General features: G+C 34.9%; 1 protein-coding gene across 1 annotated transcript in view; it reads right to left on the bottom strand.

Moving 5' to 3' along the window:
* Positions 1-18,972, bottom strand: part of LOC136035526 (insulin gene enhancer protein ISL-1-like) — a 61,785-nt gene extending 42,813 nt beyond the window's left edge. The window contains exons 1-3 of the mRNA XM_065717370.1: positions 18,753-18,972; positions 16,626-16,815; positions 13,855-14,204 (exon numbers count right to left, since the gene is read on the bottom strand). Coding sequence (XP_065573442.1) covers positions 13,855-14,204; positions 16,626-16,815; positions 18,753-18,798 — 586 coding nt within the window. The 5' untranslated portion in view covers positions 18,799-18,972. The remainder of the gene's footprint in view (positions 1-13,854; positions 14,205-16,625; positions 16,816-18,752) is intronic.
* Positions 18,973-24,431: the final 5,459 nt, after the last annotated feature.

Genomic DNA, 24,431 nt, shown 5'->3' with positions numbered 1-24,431 from the left:
ATAAATTCTCGTTGGTCCTTCGTGTGGTTTTCCTAGAAAGCCAGCCTATTCCCTTTAATTAACGATAAAAAATGGAGTCGAGTGGGGAAAATTTTATTGAGAAACAGATAACATACTTGTAAGAAATGTTGTGACTCAAAAACTTTAAGTTCTTTTTACTGGCTTGACGTCACATATAAAAGAACCAATCATGCTTTGCATTTTCCTAAAATTTGAGATAGCAACAACGGCAAAATACGGTAACAGTTACAACTGGTTGGGTGATTAGGCTTTCCCTTTTGATATGCGCTTAAGCAATCATGTAACTGAATTTTTTAGGTGTTGAACCAGCATGTACGCTGAAAGTCGAAGAAGGTACAAAACCTTGTAGAACGCCGGTGAATTATATGAAAGTCATAGAAAATCACTGGAAAATCGCAAAAATCTTAAAATTCGGAAAAGCTAGGCCCAGAAGACCACCTCTACGGTGCATGTCTGTCCATCACAATAAACTTCTTTGTTTTTTATGCTTAGTGCTTTTTGAGACAGGGTTCTACTGGGTTTGGCATCCTTTGCCCAAGGGGCGGGGTTTGATTCCTCGTGTGGCTGGACCGTTTATTGTGTTGCGGAGCAACACTACTGCTTTCGTAGTTTTTTTTTTGTTTTTTTTTGTTTTTTTTCACCGTGATCAGCGACCTGTAGCTCCAAAGTGGTAAGAGTTAAAAATTTGAGATTTTTCAGAGGGAAGGGAAACGTGAAACAGAGTAAAAAAGTTCCAGAGAAGTTCCTAAAATTTCTAACAGTTTTCCATAAAAAAAATAAAACCGTTTTTTTCTTAGAAACTGCGTTCGATGTTTAGCGTCAAGTTAAGACGACCCTAGCTTCGGAAATAAACTTGTTAGAAATACAGTTATGCTGAACTCATGTAGAACTTTCATTTGTCTCTTCGAGAACCGGAGCACAAAATTCCGTAGCTCTTACAGATTTCCCGGAAATAATTCCGGAAAGGTCCATCTCGTTCCGATTTTTTTTGGAATTTTCTCAAATTTTCGATTTTGATGTTTCTTATATTTTTATCGAGTAGTGCTATGAAAAGTATGCAAGAAGAAGTAAAGTGTTCTATATACCAAGTTGCTTCGTTCTCTAAGAAATAATTTTCGAAGTTTCGACGTTCTAGAGGTAACTTCTGTTCTGGACCAGCTAGAATTTTTTTTCCAACGCGGTTCGACAGCTCTCGATCTCCTAACAACTGGAACTTACAATAGTTTCTCCGAAATAAAATTCCTTCTTTGGGTTTTTCTATTTGGAAGTTTTGTCATGCCCTTGGGGCAATTTAAATTTTTTGGTGAATTTGGTTTGTTTTTTATTTTCCTAGCTTAGACCATCAAAAGTTAAGCAGAAAACTATCAGACGTTATTTCCGTATCTCTTTCAGATTTCCCGGAAATAATTCCCGAAATGTGCGTCTCGAAACATAATACTTCGAATTGGCGTCACGTTAAGACGGCCCTAGTTTCGGAAGTAAACGTTTTAGAGATAAAATAATTATAAACTCATATAGAACTTTTATTGATGTTTTCGAAAACTGAAGCACGAAATTCCGTAGCTCTTACAGATTTCCCGGAAATAATTCCGGAAAAGTCAATCTCGTTCCGATTTTTTCAAATTTTCTTAAATTTTCGATTTTGATGTCTATTTTATTTTTATCAAGTAGTGCTATGAAAGTTATGCAAGAAGAAGTGAAGTGTTCTTTATACCAAGTTGCTTCGTTCTCTTAGAAATAATTTCCGAAGTTTCGACGTTCTAGAGGTAACTTCGGTTCTGGGCCAGCTAGAATTTTTTTTCCAACGCGGTTCGACAGATCTCGATCCCATAAGACTGGAACTTGCAATAGTTTTCCGGATATAAAATTTGTTCTGTAGGTTTTCTATTTAGAAGTGTTGTCATGTCCTCGGAGCAATTTCCAATTTTTGCCAATTTTTGTTTGTTTTATATTTTCCTAGCTTAGTCCTTCAGAAGTTAAGCAGAAAACTTTATTTTGTTTTTTCCGTATCTCTTTCAGATTTCCCGGAAATAATTCCCGAAATGTGTGTCTCGAAACATAAAACTTCGAATTGGCGTCAAGTTAAGATGGCCCTAGCTTCGGAAGTAAACGTTTTAGCTCGTTTATTTCTGGACCAGCTAAACATTTTACCAAACTCAGTTTAGTAGGAGCTCGAAATAAAACCAAATCAAAGATGCTTCAAGATAACAATCGAAGCCGCATTAGAAAAATGTCCTCTGAAGGACATAATGGAGACTGTTGCTCCGCAACTGTGTCCCGTAGGGCACAGTTGCACGTGTTGCTCCGCAACTGTGCCCTAAGGAACAGAGCACAGTTGCTGCAACACTTCCTGTTGCACAGGCAACGGAGGTCTAGTTTGATTTGAGACAGCGGTCAGTGGCGTGACTCTAAACTCAGCCGGAGTTGACCAACCTCTAAAGGGGTATCTGGAGAAATATGGGGAAGGTAAGCAGGAAGGGTGCGCAAAAGCACAGGATGGCAGGCCCCCAGCCCCTCCCTGCACTTCCTGGCTGAAGAGCCTTGAAACGGAGATCAGTACCGCCGGTTTGGATTATAAGGTTCAAGTGCGGAATCCTACCCTATCCAGGGCTCTGCATGCAATTTGCGACAAAAGATTCCTTCAAAAACAGAGTAAAACTTTTGTGTTTTGTATGGAATTATTTTTAAAATATCTTACCGAAGCGATGGAAGAACTTGCGAAATATACAAACCAATCCTCAAGATAATGACGAATTGCAGGAGTGAATACATAAGGGGCTATATCAAACTCTCGCATTAATAATCGTCCTTTTTAATACTATTAAAAGTTGAATGAAGTCCCTATTTTGACAATTTGCTTTTTGAAGATGTGCAAAATACCAATCTCCTACTTTTAAAAGCATATCCAGTTGATTTCATAGGCTTTTTCTAAAACACTAATACAAAATGAAACAGGCGCAATAGGAAACCAAATGTTCCATCCACTTTGGAAGGAATATTTTTACCCTCATCCTTGATCGAATTTCAAGATATGCCTGTGACGCATTAAGGAAGGCTTAAAAATTCGTAGAAAAACTAACTTGGTTAAAATCGTTACACAAATCATGAAGGTTTTTCCAAGTGCAGATTGGAAAATATAGTCAATTTTTTTTCACTATTAACATAATCAAAAAAAGAAGAGAAATCTGAGATAAATAGCAGACATCCAATAACCATTCCTGTGAGTCTTTTTTTAAAAACGGGATTAAAATAGTAAATGTTTTGCACTTGACAGTCCCTGAGAAAAAAGAGCCAAGTTTCAAAATTTGAAAGTACATACCCTCTTAGGTTTTATGATGTGTCATTTTCTTAAGAAAGTTTATTTTTGATGCAAATAAAGAATTCCTAATTCATTTCAAAAGTTAGCCAAGCATAAAGATTTAATGCAGCAGAAATGACTCTCCCCTTTATATTTCACACTTCCATTTCTAATCATTTTCCCTAGAATTCTCAGTCCCGCCCCTAAAACATTTGAATCCTTTTAATTCACTTTTCAAGAAGCACTCCCGAGGGAGTATCCCTTTAAGAGGGATCAGGGAGATTCTTCTTTGAGTTCCTAAAACATTAACCTAATTGATTCAGGCTGCAACTTCCCCATCGATCTCTGTATGTAAACTTGTTCGTTTTTCAAAGAAATAGAGAGGTTTGTCACTCAAAAAGACGGTAAATGTGTGAGGAGGTTTTCACTTTTTCTTATTCTTTTGGATTTGGGATTATTCTTAGGAACAAAATCAATCATATTCTTAATACTATGGATATCTATAGCTAAAAAACTTTCGTTTCATATGAATAAAATATATGCTCATAATTTTTTTTAACCAGTTTCCTTAAAACAATTAGGCGTTTTAATTGAAAAAAAAAAACGGTGTGAAGACATATCTTTCAGCTTTGAAAATGTTTTTAGGATGTTGCTTATATTTCTAGGGCTTAGAGAGGATTACCCAAGACAGCAGGGACAATTCAAAATGTGTTTTGTGACACTTGTTGTTAAGATAATATTTATAATAATATATAATTACATTTATGCATCACCCAAATACATCAAAAAGAAAAATAATGGAATATAAAACGTTAAGCAAAAAAGAGAAATTGGAAAAGACATAAACTCATCAAAAATATAAATCACACAACACCAATGAAAAAAATAACGAATTGAACCGTGGAAACACAACAAATATCGATACGCCGTCTGAGACAGCCTAAAGCCTCAATAAGGTTTGGGAGGTGTAACTTTTTCACTATTCTTCGGTTCCGAAATAGTAACGGAAATAAGAGGATTGAAAAACGCTGCTGTTATTCTTATCTATTATTGACCTTATTTAACTAAATACAATCGCCTAGTTGACTCAAGCCATATTTTTTGTATCTCATTTTGGTTTCTAATCAGTTGCTATCTTTTTTTTTCTTCCAAGACGTGTTTCAAAAATATAAAATTTGTTCGGATTTTGATATTTTAATATCAAAATTTATTTTTCTCATGTCGAAGGCCAGCCTACAATGTTTCAAACAGTTCGTGGTAACGAACTGTAGTAAGGAGCGACACGGCTCAATAGTAACCGGAATTCTAAAAAAACGAAGTTTTGAAACCAATAGTTACATAAAAAGAATCAGATTTTAATTCTGATTTTAAATATATAAGTTTCATCAAGATTAGTTATAACCATCAAAAGTTACGAGATTGAGAAAATTTGTCGTACTTTAGAAAATTGGGGGGAAATACACCCTAAAAGTCATAGAATCTTAACAAAAATCACATCATTACATTCAGCGTATCAGAGAACCCTACTGCATAAGCTTCAAGCTCCTATCTAAAAAAAATGTGGAACTTTGAATTTTTTGCCAGAAGACAGATCACGGGTCTGTGTTTATTTGTTTTTCCCGGGGGTGGTCGGATCGACCCATTGGTCCTACAATGTTGCGAGAGGGCTCATTCTAACGGAAATTAAAAGCTCTAGTATCCTTTATAAGTGACCAAAAAAATTGGAGGACACCTAGGCCCCCTCCCACGCACATTTGTTCCCCAAAGTCACCGGATCAAAATTTTGAGATAGCCATTCTTTTCAACTTAGTCGAAAACCTAATAACTTTATTTTGGGGACGACTTAATCCCCCACAGTCCCCAGGGGAGGGGCTGCAAGTTACAAATTTTGACCATTGTTTATTATAGTAATGGTTTCTATGAATTGTCCAGACCGTTTTCAGGGGGACTTTTTCGCGTTAGGGTGGGCGTGGGTCGGGGGATGGGGTTACGTGGGAGGATCTTTCCATGGAGAAATTTATCATGAGGGAAGAGAATTTCCATGAAGGGGGTGCAAGATTTTCTTCCATTATTTAAAAAAAGCAATGAGAAAATAAATATAAAGAAAATTTCACCTGTAAGCAATGAGTAGCATTAAAACTTAAAACAAACATAAAATATTACGTACATAAGGGGGTTTTCGTCCTCCACACTACCTTGCTCTTTACGCTAAAGTAATTTTAACTATTTATTCTACGGCCTTTGTGATTCAGGGGTAATTCTTAAAGATTTGGGATAAAATTCAAGATTTAATGTAAGGAGCGAGGTATTGACGAGGAAACTAGCCCCCCCCCGAGGTTACGCTTCACTCTGAAGCGTAGTATACATAATAAAAATACACAGATATAGAAGTTCGTTACGTAAGTTAATTCGTAAGGTACGTATGCTTATTACTAACAAAAACCTTTGTACAAATTCTTTTCTTTATCAAAATCATCCGATCAGAACTATGAGAAAGCCATTTAGCAAAAAAAAATTAATATACAAATTTTGTTTTAATTATTCATGTGCGGTGAGCCAAAATCAAAACACGCATTAATTCAAAAACGTTCAGAAATTAAATAAAAAAACAAGTTTTTCTTATCTGCAAGTAAGGAGCGAAATTAAAACTTAAATCGAACAGAAATTACTCCGTATATGAAAGAGGTTGTCCCCTCTGCAACGCCTAGCTCTCTACGCAAAAGTTTTTTTTTTATTGTATTAAAAAGTAGAGTTGTGACAGAGTCTACTCTGTTTTATATTCATATATATATATATATATATATATATATATATATATATATATATATATATATATATATATATATATATATATATATATATATATATATATATATATATATATCAAGTACTATATGATGTACCCAGTAAAGACTTTGAAAGATTCGATTATTTGTACTTTATACTTTAACTACCGACCATTCCTTATTAAACTTTTAAATGGACATACGCGATAACACGAGCATTTCACTGGAATTGCGCAGAAGATGTTTAAACTCGAGAATTTACATAAATATATTTTCTTTGAATGCAAAATCTTGATCACTCTGGTATATGTTATAACTATTGGTAGATGTTATAACTTCTTAACGCTTAACTTGCTTAGAAAGAAAAAACGATAATAATAAAATAAGAGCAAAACTATTCTTAAAATATTTTAGCTATTCTTAAAATATTAATTTATTTCACATTAATTAATTTATATTATTAATTATTAATTATTTAATAATATAATATTAAATTATATAAATTTATTAAATAATATAGATTTAAATAATATTTAATAATATATTATTAATTATTTAATAATCTTAATTTATCAATTTTTTAATATTAATTATTTAAAATTATTTTAAATATTAAAAAAAAAGTCGTGGTATATGTCAAAAAATTAAATGAACCAAAGTTTTTGTTAGGAATTTGACATATCCTTAAGCTGTGGTCAAATCAGGAGTTTCATCATGTCACCGGACACATGAAACATTTCTGTTTAATTCAGAGATTGTGAAATTTGTGAAAAAGGATTTTTTTTTATAATTTGAATGAAACTAAAAATTTTACAAAAAAGAATAAAACAAAAATTAATAGACTTTCTTAAATATATTTTTATGTTTCACTTCATTTATTAAATTTTCTTTAGTGACACATTCCAAAATTCAAGCCCATAAAACAGAGGTAATATGCCTTTCTAAAAAAAACAAATGTGGATAGCCCTGACCTGTTGATCATAAAAAACTCACTGAACAGTTCCAGCATTAGTATTTATATCCCTTTAGTCAGTCTAGTTTAGGAGTTTCTACCCCCTTATGTTTTTCCTTAGCGTGTATGTCGGAGAATAATATGAACTCCTAAGGGAAATGCGAGGAAGCTTTTAGGAAGATTACTTTTCCCGACATAGGAAATCTAACGAACTCTGATTGGATAGAAAAGAAAGAGGACATCGATTTGGAACAGTTCTGCGGTCGGTCAATTGTTTGGAAGAAATACTGCTGATTCTACAAGTTATATGAATAATCATGTATGCTCAATTGTCTGAACTTCCACTTCATTCTCTCTAAAGAAGTATTTCAAGTGGAAGAAATTTCAAAAATTGAAAAAAAAAGCTATGCAAAGAATTCTAAAGAACGAGAAATATTTTAAAGAATCTCAATATAAACTAATTTTCACTAATATTTAATTACTTCTAAAAACAATCTCAGGGCTAACAACGCTTTTTTAGGAGGAGGGCCAGATTTTTCCCTACAGTTTAATGTCCCTAGGCTTTAGAATACTTTTTATTGGTATTTTCATTGCAAAAATGCAAAAAAATTCTTCTCTTGGATTTAAAAAAGAAATTTATTGCAATACAGTGTTTCCATTGCAAAAATTCAAGAACTAAATTTCCTTTCCTTAGATAAAAAAAGATGCATTTATTTTAGTCTTTAAAAGAGAAATAAAACTTAAAATCTCGCCCCCCTTACACATGTCGACGAGTTGGTACCCCTTATAACTCTTTGGAATGCATAGAAAATTTCATAATGCATAGTAAAACATCAATCTATAAAATTCAGTTTATACTGTATATAAAGAAAACAAGTTTTCTTCAGTAAGGTACAAATGATGTAGTAGGTTCTTAGGAGTGTTTTGAGGGATGGGGGTGAAATTATTATTTGTGGGTATATCTCTCGGTTTAACTTTGCTTTACTATTCATATTGATTACAGTATGCTTTAGTTTGACTGCTTGTGTGAGTCCATTTTGGCTAGGACTCCTTCCTAAAACCCCAACTTTTTGTATTGAAGAACAGTAGCCTATTTGTAAAATAGTGCGTCAATGACGATAACCATCCTGAGAGAATTACTCCCTTCAATGATTTCTCAAGAATGGGGGGCCTAAATAATCGAAATGGATTTTAGGATCATAATCGCTTTCAAAATGGGTTTGTTTGAATATTTTTACAGCGATTTCCCCTGCTGACACCGACAGAGGGGAGGAGCGGGTGGCCAGAGTCTCCCCCTTGAAAATAAAAAATGGCAATTTAATCCCATTCAAATTTTGGTGTAGCACTTACCCCTTAGCAGTATTTATAATACTCTCCCTCCCCATCCCCTCACGTGTTTGTGCAGGTGAGTATGTGAACTTAGTTCATATGATTTTAAGGAAGCTACTACCCCGCAGTGCCAATATTACTGGCTTCCAAAAATATTCCTCGGAATTAAAGGTGATTAGAGACTAGATTCCAACCCCCTCTATTCCTCCTTTCCAACTTTATCTGAAGCTCACTGAATATTGAAGGGCTGGATTTAAATGTACTTTTGAGGTGTCAGGCAACCTACCAACCCCCACAAAGATCCACTCACTCTGCAGGGTAACAGTTATGTGTATTCTACACTTAAACAACATTTTTTACAAACTACGCGTATCTTTAGGAACGAATATGCCACCGGAGGTTATTATGGCCTCTGAGGCTGGGACGCTCATTATTTTCTAAATAAACTTCACATAACTGTAAATCTACTATACCAGAACTTGATCTTGATAATTTCTTAGACTATACTGCCTTTCCATTTAAGAAAATTTAGGAGAGAAAAACGGGTTTAATTTAAATCAACTACTGAACAAAAATGTTTGATTTAAATTAAACCCGTTTTCCTCCCTTAAATTTTCGTTAACTTTACCTTAAGAGTATTTTGGAACTCCTTGGACCGAAGCTTTTGTTACATGGGAGGATCTTCCCTTGGAGAAATTTTTCGTAGGGGAAGAAGCGCATAATTTTCTAGCATTATTTTAAATAATTATGAAAAAAAATTTTCAACAAAAAGTAAGGAACAGCATCAAAACTTAAAACGAATAGAGATGATTACTTATATCAGGGATCCATCTCCTGCTAAATACCACGCTCATTACGCTAAACTATTTTTAGTAATTTCAACTATTTATTCTATCGCCTTTCTGATTCAAGGGTCATTCTTAATGAATTGTGACACAATTAAAACTTTAGTGTAAAGAGCGAGGTGTTGACGAGGAGGCAAACCTCAAATATACAGAGTAAAAATATACGAATATATAAGTTTCTTACGTACGTTAGATCGTTAGATCATATTTCAATGCTGATTTTGAAAATATAAGTTTCATCAAGTTTAGTCTTACCCATCAAAAGTTACGAGCCTGAGAAAATGTTCCCTATTTTAGAAAATAGAAGGAAACACCCCCTAAAAGTCATAGAATCTTAACGAAATCACACCATCAGATTCAGCGTATCAGAGAACACTACTGTACAAGTTCCAAGCTCCTATCTACAAAAATGTGGAATTTTGTATTTTTTGCCAGAAGACAAATCATGGATGCGTGTTTATTTGTTTTTTTTTTCCAGGGCTGATCGTATCGACCCAGTGGTCCAAGAATTTTGCGAGAGGGATCATTCGAAAAGAAATGAAAAGCTCTAGTGCCCTTTTTAAGTGACAAAAAAAATTGGAGGGCACCTGGGCCCCCTTCCACACTCATTTTTTCGTAAATAACGACGAAGACCACACTGCCTTTCCATCACAAACACCAAAAACAAGAAGAACAATAGGGAATTTTTTATGACAGTGGGAAACAAATCAGAATGAATATTTCGGTCCTATGTCCAAGGACCGTGATCAGCAATACAAATAAGAAAAAACAACTTACAAGAAGATAAAATAAATAAAACTAAAATGAACAGTTTTTCAAAACATTCCCAGCATCCTTACCTCAGCAAAGTTCAACCAAGACTGATAAATAAATTGTTATGAAACGAGGCAATTCATTGAAATAAAAGAAAATGGTTTAAAAACATGTTCTTAATGCCAGCCTTGCTTTTTTTGCTGCTGATCTTATAGGTCTATTTGTGACAGGTCCTCTGTTAATATCTATTGGTTTTATATAATATTTCGTAAGGTCATTTTTAATTAAATTTGTTTAGAGCATTCAGTGAATATTCTCCTAAATCCCTATTTAAGCTAATATTTTCATTAATCTTAAGTCTGATTTCAATTGCTTCTCGAACTACTTGCTTTGTGCCTAGGTCATTGCTAATAAGGGCTAATTCTTCAATAAGTATTTTGGGGCTAGGATTTTCAGACACATTGCTCCTTAAAGCAGAATCAAAAGAAACAGAAGTAATATTAGAATTCAGAGCTTTGGTGATATCATCTTTATGTTGTTGTAGGCGTTTTTCGAAATTCTGGTGGGTTCTCCCTTATATTATACAAGAGCTGAGAGCTCTTATGGCACTTGTGACGAGGCAAGAAGAGCTAAGAGCCAAGAGATCATATGGTATGAGCTCTAATAAAATTCTATGAATCAATAGATTGATTTAAAAGGAAAATAAGAGGCTTAATGCCGGTCAGGATTTAAAATAAGAGCTTTGAGTCACGATGTCCTTCTAAATATAAAAATTCATTAAGATCCGATCACCCACTTGTAAGTTATAAATACCGAATTTTTTCTAATTCTTCCTCTCCTTTTAGCCCCCCCCCAGATGGTCGAATCTGAGAAAACGACTTTATCAAGTCAATTTGTGCAGGTCCCTGACACGCCTACCAATTTTCATCGTCCTAGCACGTCCAGAAGCACCTGACTCGCCAAATCACTGAACCCCTGCCCCCAACTCCCCCAAAGAGAGCGAATCCAGTACGGTTCCGTCAAACACGTATCAAGGACTTTTGCTTATTCTATCCATCAAGCTTCATCCCGATTCCTCTACTCCAAGTGTTTTCCAAGATTTCACCCTCCAACTGCCCCCAATGTCAAAGATCTGGTCGGGATTTGAAGTAAGAGCTCTGAGACATGAATTACTTCTAAATATCAAATTTCATTAAGATCCGATTACCTATTCGTAAGATAAAAATACCCCAATTTTCCCGTTTTCCAAGAATTCCGGTTCCCCCTCCAACTCCCCCCAATGTCTCAGGATCTGGTCGGAATTTAAAATAAGAGCTTTAAAGCACAAGATCCTTCTAAATATCAAATTTCGTTAAGATCTGGTCACCCTTTCGTAAGTTACAAATAACTCAATTTTCAAAATTATGTTCCGATCTGTTCCATTTATGTCAATCTTGTCAGACTTGTGCTTATTTTCCCCACCAAGTTTCATCCCGATCCCTCCAGTCTAGGTGTTTTCCAAGTTCTAGGTTTCACCCTCCCAACTCCCCTCCAATGTCACCAAATCCAGTCGGGATTAAAAGTAAGAGCTCTGAGAAACGATATCCTTCTAAATATCGAATTTCATTCAGATCCGATCACCCGTTCGTAAGTTAAAAATACCGCATTTTTTCTGATTTTTCAAAATGAACGCCCCCCCCCCCCCTTACTACCCCACAGAGAGCGGATCCGTCCCGGTTATGTCAATCATGTATCTAGGACTTCTGCTTATTTTTCCCACTAAGTTTCATCCCAATCCCTCCACTCTAAGTGTTTTCCAAGATTTTAGGTTTCCCCCTCCCAAATCCCCCCCCCCGGTGTCACCAGATCCGGTCAGGATTTAAAATAACAGTTCTGAGACACGATATCCTTCCAAACATCAAATTTCATCAAGACCTGTCAACCGTTCGTAAGTTAAAAATACTTCAATTTTTCTATTTTTTCCAAACTAACAGGCCCCCCACTCCCCCCAGATGATCAAATCAGGAAAAAGACTATTTCTGATTTAATCTGGTCCGGTCCCTGATACGGCTGCCAAATTTTATCGTCCTAGCTTACCTGGAAGTGCCTAAAGTAGCAAAACCGGGACCGACAGACTGACAGACCGACAGAATTTGCGATTGCTATATGTCACTTGGTTAATATCAAGTGCCATAAGAAACCAATAGATATTAACACAGAACCTATCACAAATAGACCTATAAGATCAGCAGCTAAAAAAGCTAGGCTGGCATTAAAAACGTGTTTTTAAATCATTTTCTTTCATTTCAATGAATTGCCTCGTTTCATGACAATTTATTTATCAGTCTTGGTTGAACTTTGGTGAGGTTAGGATGCTGGGACTGTTTTGAAAAACTGTTCACTTTAGTTTTATTGATTTTATCCTCTTGTAAGTTGTTTTTTCTTATTTGTATTGCTGAGGACGGCCCTTGGACATAGGGCCAAAATATTCATTCTAATTTTTGTTTCCCACAGTCTTCAAAAAACTCCCTATTGCTCTTCTTGTTTTTGGTGTTTGTATTCCCATTTTTTCTCCAAAACCGTCGGATCAAAATTCTGAGATAGCCATTTTGTTCAGCATAGTTAAAAAAAAAAACAATAAAAAAAGTATATTTAAAAAAAACAATAAAAAAAGTATAATTTTTTTCAACTGAAAGTAACGAGTAGCATTAAAACTTAAAACGAACAGAAAACTTACTCATATATGGGGCTCACCTCCCCCAAATACCTCACTCTTTACGCTAAAGTATCTTAAGTAATTTCAACTATTTATTCTACGACCTTTGTGATTCAGGGGACAAAATTTAAGCTTTAGTGTAAAAAGCGAGGTACTGACGAGTGGGCGAACCCTCTCATATACGTAATAAAAACATACGAATATAGAAGTTTGTTACGTAAGCTAATTCGTAAGTTACGTATATCTTTTACTAAAGAAAACTTTCGTAAAAAACTATAAGTTCTAGTTGCCTTTTTAAGTACCCGAAAGGGCAACTGGGCCTCCTCCCCCTCCTTTTTTCTCAAAATCATTCGATCAAAATTATGGGAAAGTCATTTAGCCAAATAAATAAATATGCAAATTTTGCTTTAATTATTCATCTGCGGAGAGCTGAAATCAACAAGTTTTTTTTAACTGAAAGTAAAGAGCGACATTAAAAATTAAAACGAACAGAAATTACCCCGTATATGAAAGGGGCTGTTCCTTCTTCAACGCCCTGCTCTTTACGCTAAAGTTTTTACTGTTTTAGAAAGTAGAGTTGAGAGAAATAGTCAAACTTTAGCGCAAAGAGCGAGGCGTTGATGAGGGAACAGCCCCTTTCATGTATGGGGCAATTTCTGTTCGTTTTCAGTTTCAATGTCGCTCCTTACTTTCAGTTAAAAAAACTTATTTTCTTTATTTGATTACTAATAAAAACGTTCGTTAAAATTAAAAGTTCTAGTTGTCTTTTTAAGTATCCAAAACATTGGAGGGCAACTAGGCCTCCTCCCCTACCCCTTTTTCTCAAAATCGTCCGATTAAAACTAAGAGAAGGCCATTTAGCAAAAAAATAGTACGCAAATTTCGTTTTAATTATTCATGTGCGAAGAGCCACAATCAAACATGTATTAATTCAAAAACGTTCAGAAATTAAACAGAACAACAATATTTTTTAACTGGAAGTAAGGAACAACATTAAAACTTAAAACGAACAGAAATTACTCCGTGTACGGAAGGGGCTGTTCCCTCCTCAACACCCCGTTCTTTACGCTAATGTTGTTTACTGTTTTTTAAAGTAGAATTGAAAGAAAGAGTCAAACTTTCAAAAAGTTAGATTGCCTAAATTGGCTTTCTCAAAAAAAGAAAAAAAGGCTTACCGTCATCTAGCCCGGAATTAGAATCATTACTACTATTGACATTTAATCCACCTGTTTCGACACTAAGGGCTGAATCCGTTCCTCGCGAGCTTCCGTTAACTTGTTTCGTTAACTGCAAACTACTAAATGTTTTATTATTGTTTGTCTCACTTCCTATAATATCCGTTTCATGGTCTTCACGACAATACAGTCCGTCACTTCGTAACGCGAATTCGTCACCAGGAACTAATTGCCGAGAACAGGAGGTACAGCGGAAACACTGAACGTGATAAACATTTGAACGTGCACGCATTACAAGGTCAGTCCTTTTAAAGATGTCACCACACTTGGCACACTTTGCTCCGAAAAATCTAGAAAATTTGGAAAATAGGATGTATTACAATAACAATATTTTTTTTTATCAACTATAAAAAAAAATGTGAGAAAATAACTAAGCAGCAAAAAAAAGAAACAAAACAACGAACATACAAAACTACCCATATGGTAACAAAACTAAACACTACAAAAAAGAAAATCAAAACACAAAACTACAGCTGTACATTGAGCCTGATTTATAGATAAAAAAAAAACTACAGAACATTTTGGAGCTGTGTTCTTGAGCAGTTTTGCTGCGCTTAGCAGAATAAGTGCATTACAATTTTTCCAACTATTTTTTTATTTCCCAAATTTTAAGCAGTCAATTCTTATATTTCCCGGATAAAGAGCTAAACCTTAAATAAATTTTTAGTAAAGAGTAGAAGAACTTATGGGAGAAGGGACTCAACTTTACCTCTAAGGAAAGAAACGAGCAGGCGCCCACGTTCAGAAATCCTGTACCCCAGGTGGCGCATGTCAAGAGCGGTGGAAGTGTGCCAAGTGCGACGGGAACAGGGCTAAGCTTCGCCCAAACTGTACCAGACTTGGCAACAGTCGATCCACATGTGGTGGAATTGTGTGGCACACTTGACGCTCTGAGATACACACCAGGTGGCAGAAAAGGGGCGCCCCTCAGAAAAAAATTAATCAGTGTTATCTAGAGTTACCTAGTAAAGTTACAAAGTTAATTATAATAGCCAAGATTTAAATTATAGCTGTACTTATTTGTTATGTCCCAATCTTTCCATTTACTTTATAACGCACCAAAGATAAAACAACCCATTTTGCCAAAAGAGTACATGTTTGTGTACATTCTTTAACCTCACAGTTCTAATCGCTTGCTTTACTTTGCTTTAGGTTGCTTTAGATTGGCGCTAGTACCTTTGTTTAAAACTCTAGTAAACTCTTGCTAGAGGTCTAAGGGTTCCTTTTACTTCACATTACTAGGAACGATTAGATAAAGCTATATTACTGATCCCCAAAAAGGCTCGTTGGCCTGTAAAGAAGTCATCTACTTTTTAACCATAAGAGGACAAAGGAAAGTCAACTGACCTTAATAATTAAGATAAATTTCTTGGAGTTGATCAATTTGCTAAGTAAAAGATAAACATAAAAATATATAGATAAAGTAAAAAATATAAAGATAAAGTAAAAGATAAACATAAAGCTTGATTGCCATTCGATGTTATTTCCAAATATAATATTACTTCCGTTCAGGACCGTATTCAGGAATTTTTTTCGTGGAAGGATTTTTTTCTTGGGGGGTGGGAAAAAAAACTTTTAAAAAACCTATGAAACTTTTTTTGGCAATTTTATTACTTTTTTACGAGTCGGACAAATATTTGGAAGGGGGCCTCAAATTCTAACGTTACTAATTAAGCAGCATGAATGCAAGCAAGGAGACCTTTTAACTTGTCCCCACAAAAAAATCTAGAGAATATTTACAATTGTTTGATTGCTTTTTGTATGTCCGCATAATACGCCTGTATCCAATTTTTTAGTTTTCTTCTGCGAATGTTTCCCTCCTTTATCTTAATATCAAGCACTGTTATTTACTACAACTTGTTTTACGCTATAATAGTATCACTTAGCCATATACAAGGGGGCAAGGCCGTATCCAGGGGGAGGGGATTTGACCCCCTTCTTCCAATGTTAGTTTGACTCGTGAAAACGTAACGAAAATGGATATAAGCGATTTTTATACGTTTTTTAACTTTTTTTGGACCCCCCGAAAAAAAAACTTATGTAAAACACCTCCCGAAAAAAAAAATCCTGAATATAGCCCTGCAACGGGGAGGCGTGGAGGGGTATCAGATCCATTCTTCAAATTTCATGTTTGTTCAGATTGACCTCCTCCTAAACGAATTTTATTCCTGTATGTGTTCTTAAAGGTAATTGGAGTTTCACGGAAGGAAATGGAGCACGGAGTTTTCAAGAGATTGGGGTAAAAGAAGAACGTGTGTGGCCGTCTTGCCTTCCGGCGAATTAATGCTGCAGTGGGTCGATCTATAGTATTAGTCATATGCACTACTTGCCGTGCCCAAATGAATTGAACTGCCTTTTAAACGGTGAACTGAATTGCCTATCAAACCTATTGAAAGAAAAAAAACTGGATCAAAAGCGTCCCAAGTCGATACATTGGGGTCAATAACCATGTCCAATTCAATTAATTCAGAACAATGGATAATTCCATTTCGTAATGGTTTCAAAAGTAACGAGTCCTCAAATAGAAAAAAAAACTTTTTATTTTATGTGCAAAAACAAATGAATGGTTTAAATTCGCACAATTCTTTTTAAAACTGTTAGCACCTGATATCAATAATGCCTTGTCATTGAACTATTTCTCCTAAGATCCTAATACTGAAGCTAACATTGAGCAGTCCTAAAATTAATACGTTGAATAAACAAATACTAACTTAAGATAATCCGTTCTGCAATATGTCTTTCCATTTCGTACATAACAGGTGCATGTCTCGTCAAGGACCTGTCGACACTCGACACATCGCAAGCATGTGGCGTGCCATTCGAGGTCGGGTGAAACTCGTAGGATGTACTGATCCGTGATTTGGTTCCCACAACCAGCACATAAACTTTGCCGCCGGAGTCCTGAAACATTAAACCTGAGTTGTTGACACAATTCCCATATCTAATGCACTACTTTTTTTAATGTAAATCATAGACTCTAGATTCTGGCGGGGAGGGAGATGGGGTCAAAGTCCTTCCTGTCAGCAGATGCTTAGTGGTTTAAACCACCGCTTAAAATGTTTTGAATCCAACGGTTGGATCCTATGTACTTCCAAAAATTTAGTACCAATGTAGCTAAGCTAAGTAAAGTGTTTTTACAGTTTTTTCTCTTTTATTCTGGCCTGATGTAAATGCACCCAAGAGGGAAGGGGGCTCAAGTTGGAGCTCCCATTCTTCTTTGAAAACCGAAAACATGTAAAAATGGTAATATTTTCTCCCCCTCGTTAATATTTTTGAAGACTGAAAGAATTTATTTTTACTGGCGTTATTGAAGTGTGTTTGAATTAATATTTGAAAGTTTTGTATTGTTTAACTTTTACTTCGAAAATACTTATTATAATAATATACCGAAAATAGTATTTCAATTTGGAATAAGAGCGAATGTATGTTATATTACCTTTATTACAATTAATTATAAATTCACTTATATTTCTAATTGCGTATATTAACAAATAATATATTAAGATACTTAATTTTCAAGATAACTTACAATAAAATTCTAATTTTATACAAGGAAATCAGGGAGCATGAATACTATCATTAAGGGGATTGGCTCAAGTCGGAAGTTTGTTTTTACTAGCAATGGCCTTTTTGACCCTTGCTTGAGAACTAATTGATCTTTACCAATCATTCTACGTTTTATTTTCCGAAATAATTTAATTTTATTTATAATTTGCTCTTTAACTAAGTGCTTTTGGAAGTCATTATGAGTTTCACAAGTAAAATTTGTCAGTATTCCTGTACAGAGCAGACAGACTGACATTCCCACTCCCGTAACACTTGGTTTTACCCATCAATTTTTTATTTAATTCATCCCCAGCCAGGCACCGCCGCAAGATTTCGTTTCAGGGGGATTTTGATACAATCCAAAACTGGCGGATTATATGAAGAATAAAAGAAAATAAAAAAAAAAAAATATTTTGAGCTGGTTATGGATCTGAAGTCCTCCCAACCACTTTCATGACTGTGTCTAATCCCTCGGAATAAATGTAGTTTATAATTTATCCAAACTCCAAGAGTAGAGCAGAGGGAACAAGGTAAATGTTCTCTGACACTTAAAGGCGCGTTTAATCTAATTAAAATCCGAGGTTTTACCGGCAATTCACCAATGGTCACATCTATTTTATTCAAACTCAGCCTCAGGAAGAAAAGGTGAACGTATCTTTAAACCATCATTGATGTATGTGTGTGTTTTTTTTGGGGGGGGGGGCAACACCAATATTCTTTTATAGTGATTGAAGTGACTGCTATTTTCAAACCCAACTAAAATTTAATTAAAATCCAATGAAAATTTCAAACGCAACTAAAATTCGTCCGGAATGAATGAAACATTCATGCTAGTGACACATCAGTCTCAGAGGACACATGGAATTCGGTGAATCTATCAACACTCTATGATTTAGCGTTGATTCTAACTGCGCTTTATTTAAGCCTGGCCCTCAGACATAAAAGTTACAATGGCTAGTCAACAAACAATTTTAAGTATAAATCCTCAAGACCAACCGCTGCAAAATCATTTTAAAAGCATTACTAGGAGTACTTAAACCCAGGCACTGTTTATTCCTTCCATACCCAAGGAAGAAGTAGAAGGTTGAAATAAATCTAACTATAACAAAGTAAAACCCCATGTCATACTCAATTGGTTGCTAGTTTATAAGGCCCGCGATCACTATGTTTGATTCAAGCTGCTCTTAAATCTGAATAATCTATAGAGCCGTGTATAGAAACAGGTATTTTTTTCAGTAATAACTGTAGAAATGGTGCAGAGGGGGGGGGTAAACTATCAAAAACCAACTTACTAGTATCAATAAGCTCCTCTTTAATCATGGTTGAGGTCATCATCATTTTGAAACACAATCAAAATTTGTCCATACTCCAGGACGATTGAAATAAATATTCCCTTGATACTACGAAATCCCACAGGGACACACTCGCAAAAAAACTCTATCGACGAAAGGTTTGACTTGCACCCCGGTTGACAGTCGGACTGATATTTGTCGGCCATGAGTCCTCTTCATCCGAGACACTTGAGGGACGGCACACATATCCGTTTAGGCTTGCGCGGTTTCAAAAGCGCCGCCCTTGGGATCATGTTATCTTAGCCGTCTTTCGGTTTCTATTGGCTAAAATCAAGGCATTAACTTTTGGGTGTGTGTGAGGGAAATCAATAAGGATATTTGGAACCAACCAGACGGAGTAATCTTTCTTATAAGGAGCTATAAACTTCTTTTAAAGTATCTTAAGTACAATATATGTGGCAGTTCAGTACAATGTCAAGAGCTTAATGGGCTGTTTTGTTCCCCAAATCTCAGCTAAAAACAGAGTATAATCAAACTAGCACGTAAATTAAACTCGACACTATATATACTTTTTTAGATTTATATCTGAATTTTGAAAATAAACTCATTGTGTTAAGTTGAATTCTGTAATTGGATATATTTTTGTAGCCCTTAGAAAGGACTGTTGACACTACTTGGGATTCAGTTTGCAGATAATAAATCCAAAATTGTATTTATGAGAAGTATTTCTTTCTTCTTGATGAATTATATTTGGATGACATCAGGGGCGTATTCTCGTCAAAATCCTTTGGGGGGAGTTAGAGAGAATTTTAGCAAGTCAAATGAAAATTACCGAATGAACCATGTATATAAAGGTTTATTAAAGAAAAACGCATTTGTTTCTGTGGATGCTTGAGTTATTTAGGCCTACCTTAGTTTTTGCCAATATTTTTAAAGAAAATAAATTTCACCCCTGCCTCATAGCAAATTATGCTTCTGGATCACATATACATTTTATGTACTAGATAAAAAGCATCTCAGAATGGTGTAAGAGCTTTTAGAATTATGTCCGAGCATTTAAAATAAAATATTTGTGCTAAGCTTAATTCCGATATTTGTGATATTTTTTTTAGCCTTTAGAAAGGATTTGTGACATACTACTTAGAATACAGCTTACAGAAAAAGCTTTCAAAATTTTATTTCAAGGAAAAGTTTCGTTCTTCCTAAGACATTTTTTGGATGACATGCACAGGTTAAGCACTAGATATGAGACACCTTAAAATGACGTTAGGGCTCTTAGATTTAAATTTGAGCTTTGTAAATAAAATATTTTTCCTGAGCTTAATTTCCATATTTTATATGTTCTTGCAGCTCGTAGAAAGGATTGCTGATACCATACTTGGAATACATTTTGTAGACAGAGCATGTTTTGGATGCCATGTACATTTTAAGCATTAAGGACGGTGTTCGTAAAGTCGTTCGCAAAGTGTATTTCCGTGAAGTTTTCACCGCTCATATGAGCCTTGTACTTTACGTGCGTTTTGAGCAGCAAACTATTCAAATTTCTAAAGCATTTCATATTTCAGACTGGAATATATTTCGGACTTGGACCCTGGACTGGAATATAGACTATCTTGAACTATCAACACCAAAGTTTCAAATTTTTTTAGTTAATTTTTTTAACTTTTTTTTTTTAGCTATTTTTAGTTAATGGTATTAAAAAATTCACATTTAGGGAAGCAGTTTATATTTGAGTGGCCTAATATAAAAGGTTTGAATTGTTCTCAGACAAGAGAAATCAGCACATCTTCAGTTTCCTGATTCCACATTTCCAAATCTGTTTTAAAGTTTTGCTTTGGAACTTTTTCCTTATTGGTCAACTTTATGAACTTTACGAAAAAAGTTAAGTAAAGTTTAACTTTAATGCTTGCTCACCTAAAGGTTTACGGAAGGTTAACGAAGCAACTTTACGAACTTTGCGAACGATTTTATTAACTTTACGAACTCCGTCTGAGCCGCCCCTTAGATATGAGGCATCCCAACATAATGTCAAGGTCATAGTAGGCAACATTTCCCTTAAAATATCACCTGAAAATAGAATGTGATCGAACAAACGAACACATACCCACCTTCTTAGATTTGAAAATGAAGTATTTTACCAAGCTTAATTCCGATACTTGATATGTTTTCATAGCCCTTAGAGAGGATTGCTGATACCATACTTGGAATACATTTTGTAGACGCAGCATGTTTTTGATGATAGACTATGAACGTTTCAAGCATTCGTTGTGAGGCATCTCAACATAACGTCAGAGCCATAATGAGCAATATTGCTCTTATAATATCACTTGAAAACAGAATGTGACCAAACCAACGTGCACCATACCTGCTTTTTAGATTTTGTGTCTGAGTTTAGAAATAAGAGAATTTGTACTAAGCTTAATTCCAACATTCGATATTTTTTCGTAGCCCATAACAACTTGGGCTCCCATTAGGGGGGACAACCCCCCTCCTCGGCTGAATGACACTGCCTTATATTTTTGTGTTTTTTTTCGAGATTTCTATTATACAACTAGGGTCCGGCTCCGTGCAAGTAAGGGAAGGTCGGTGGCGGTGGGGGGAGAATAGCAGCAGCGGTCAATCATTATTGATTGCCAACATTTTTGTTTAATAAGTCTTTCTCTAATCCCAACTTTAATTACCATCAGATTTGGGCTTATTCACGAGCTAGAAACTCCGTGAGTCGTTGGCTGGACGCCGGTCTTCTTCGTTATTCATCAAGAGAAGTAGAGATCCGGTAGAAACGAAACGGCTGTAGCATTTTAGAACCCTTGCATAATAACGAAACGAAACGGCTGTTCATAATACGTTATTGTTAAGTTATACGTTATACGTTATTGTTATTGATACGTTATACGTTATTGTTATGTGCATAATAACGTTACGAAACGGCTGTAGCATTTTAGAACCCTTGCATAATAACGAAACGAAACGGCTGTGCATAATACGTTATTGTTACGTTATACGTTATTGTTATTGATACATTATACGTTATTGTTATGTGCATAATAACGTTACGAAACGGCTGTAGCATTTTAGAACCCTTGCATAATAACGAAACGAAACGGCTGTGCATAATACATTATTGTTACGTTATACGTTATACGTTATTGTTATTGATACGTTATACGTTATTGTTATGTGCATAATAACGTTACGAAACGGCTGTAGCATTTTATAATCCTTACATAATAATTGAAATATCTAACAGCTAAGTATTCTTAACATAATTCATTATCAAAATTACCAGTTTTTTTTTATCGAGCAACCGTCACCATGGAGAAGAACTGTCACTATTTACATTACAGCTGGGTTGGTAGGAAAATCTTTCCCCTTAGCTTTCATATCATCAAGATCCAGAAGGGATATGTAAGGTGCATCCCCTTTCAATCCACATTGTTTTGATAATGAAGATCTGTGCTCTTAAACACAGGTCAACCAAATGCTTTTTAGCCATGAAGCTGGTGGCAAATTACCTTGCTCATCAGAGGTTCTAACTTCAACCCCATTCCTACCTTCACTGCCATCCTCTCACCCAGTGAATGTCGGACCACAATGGGCTATATTGCCCTTAAAATATCACATAAAAATAGGCTATATTGGTCTCAAAATCTCACTGAAAATAATGTCATGGCCATAATGGGCTATGTAGTTCTCGAAATCTCACTTAAAAATAGATTATGAGCAATCAACAAGTTATTTTCAGGGGAGTTGACAACTAAATCAGCTGAAAAATAAAGTGCCATTGGATTTGCTATTCAATTTCCAAGCACAATTGCTGTTTCTGCAAATTCCTTTCTGGGACCTTGAAACTAACACACGATTTCTGTTTTTGTTTTTTTTTTAGATTGTTTTTTTTTCTGTAAGAATTAAACGCATTATCTAGTTCACGATTTAATATCCGTTGATATCTAATAGTCATTTGTTACAAGTTCCCTCGATTTACTATTATTAACTATAATAAACTAAGTAAATTAGATTAAATTAAAAATGAAAAAAAGACAAGAAACGCTACCAAAGGCTATGATTGGAGTAGCAAAAGGAAATTTAGGAAAACTATGTTAGAAATATATAAGGTAACAAATATATATTCTAGAAAATGAAAAGGGAGAGGGAATGAGGAAAGGAATTACATCCAGGATACTTCAGTATGGATCAAATACCATAGGATACAAGATAGAAAAGAATAAGAATGTAAAACTTGCATTAGAAAAGGATTTTATATGTTTTTTTTATATTATATTGACAACTTTTGAAAAAGACTATTTTTGAAAAAAAGGCTCTGACAATAAACTAAAGTGATTTAGAACTCGGGAAAAACTTTTGGAGAAAAAAAAGATACCTATATGATTACTTAAAGATTAGAAAAAATATAAACGAAAGTGAAACATCGCCTATCCCAAAAATGAATGAAAACTAGCTGAGAAAATTGAGACATTTTTACGTCAAATGCGTAAAATACTTTTTTGACAGGTCTCAAACAATTTGAATTTTGTGACTTAATTTAAATGTTTAAATTTAACCCCCTTTTCACTATTCATTTCTGATATTTACAAAATTGCCCAAATAATTCTATGCTAATAACTTGTGCATTTACAATTAGATCAATGAAGGCAAGGTCAATGAAGGCTCATGAAGCCATGGATCGCCTATATTTTACGGACTGACTTTATCTTAAGGGATGAATATAAAACCAAGTGGCATTGCGAGTTCTGAAATTGGGAGGCTATACAGTCTAGAAAATTAAAAGTCAATTTATAATCTCAGAAGGTTTATTTGATAGCATTTTTAACCATCAACGGGCCAAAGCTGCTGTGGGGGACACATTCCTTGTGTCCCGATCGCTTTCTCTTTGAGTGTCCCGGTCGTCATTTATATTCCCTATGTCCCGGTGTCCCAGTCGTCATTTGTGTCCCGATGGCCCGGTCTGTAATTTCGTCAGTCGACAAACATGACGTCAGTCGACAAACAACTTCATGACGACATACAGCACAATCCCTATAATGACGTCAGTCGACAAGCATGACATCAGTCGACACACAAACATGACGTCAGTCGACAGACACACAAACAAACAAATTATTTATATATATATATATATATATATATATATATATATATATATATATATATATATATATATATATATATATATATATATATATATACTAGCTGTTGGGGTGGCGCTTCACGTCACCCCAACACCTAGTTGGTGGGGCACTTCGCGCCCCCTCCAAGCCCCCCCCCCGCGCACGTAAGTCGTTACGCGCCATTGTAGTTGTGCCCCTGTGTCCCACCTGTGAATATAGAAAGATATATATATATATATATATATATATATATATATATATATATATATATATATATATATATATATATATATATATATATATATATATATATATATATATATATATATATATATATATATATATATATATATATATATATATATATATATGTTTTTAACTGCGTAAAACTTGCGAATATACAACATTCTTCGATGTCCCATTGTCTGTGCATATAAATAGATTGTCAGGTTTACCGACTCTTGAACATGCAACATAAAATTGTCCATGGGAAAAACAATCCGTATTCAGATCTATACCTGATTATTCTAATGATTGCCCTTGAGCTTTG

Source organism: Artemia franciscana, chromosome 14, assembly GCF_032884065.1.
Source record: "Artemia franciscana chromosome 14, ASM3288406v1, whole genome shotgun sequence".
Classification (NCBI taxonomy): domain Eukaryota; kingdom Metazoa; phylum Arthropoda; class Branchiopoda; order Anostraca; family Artemiidae; genus Artemia; species Artemia franciscana.
This window is presented reverse-complemented; position numbering and strand designations above follow the sequence as displayed.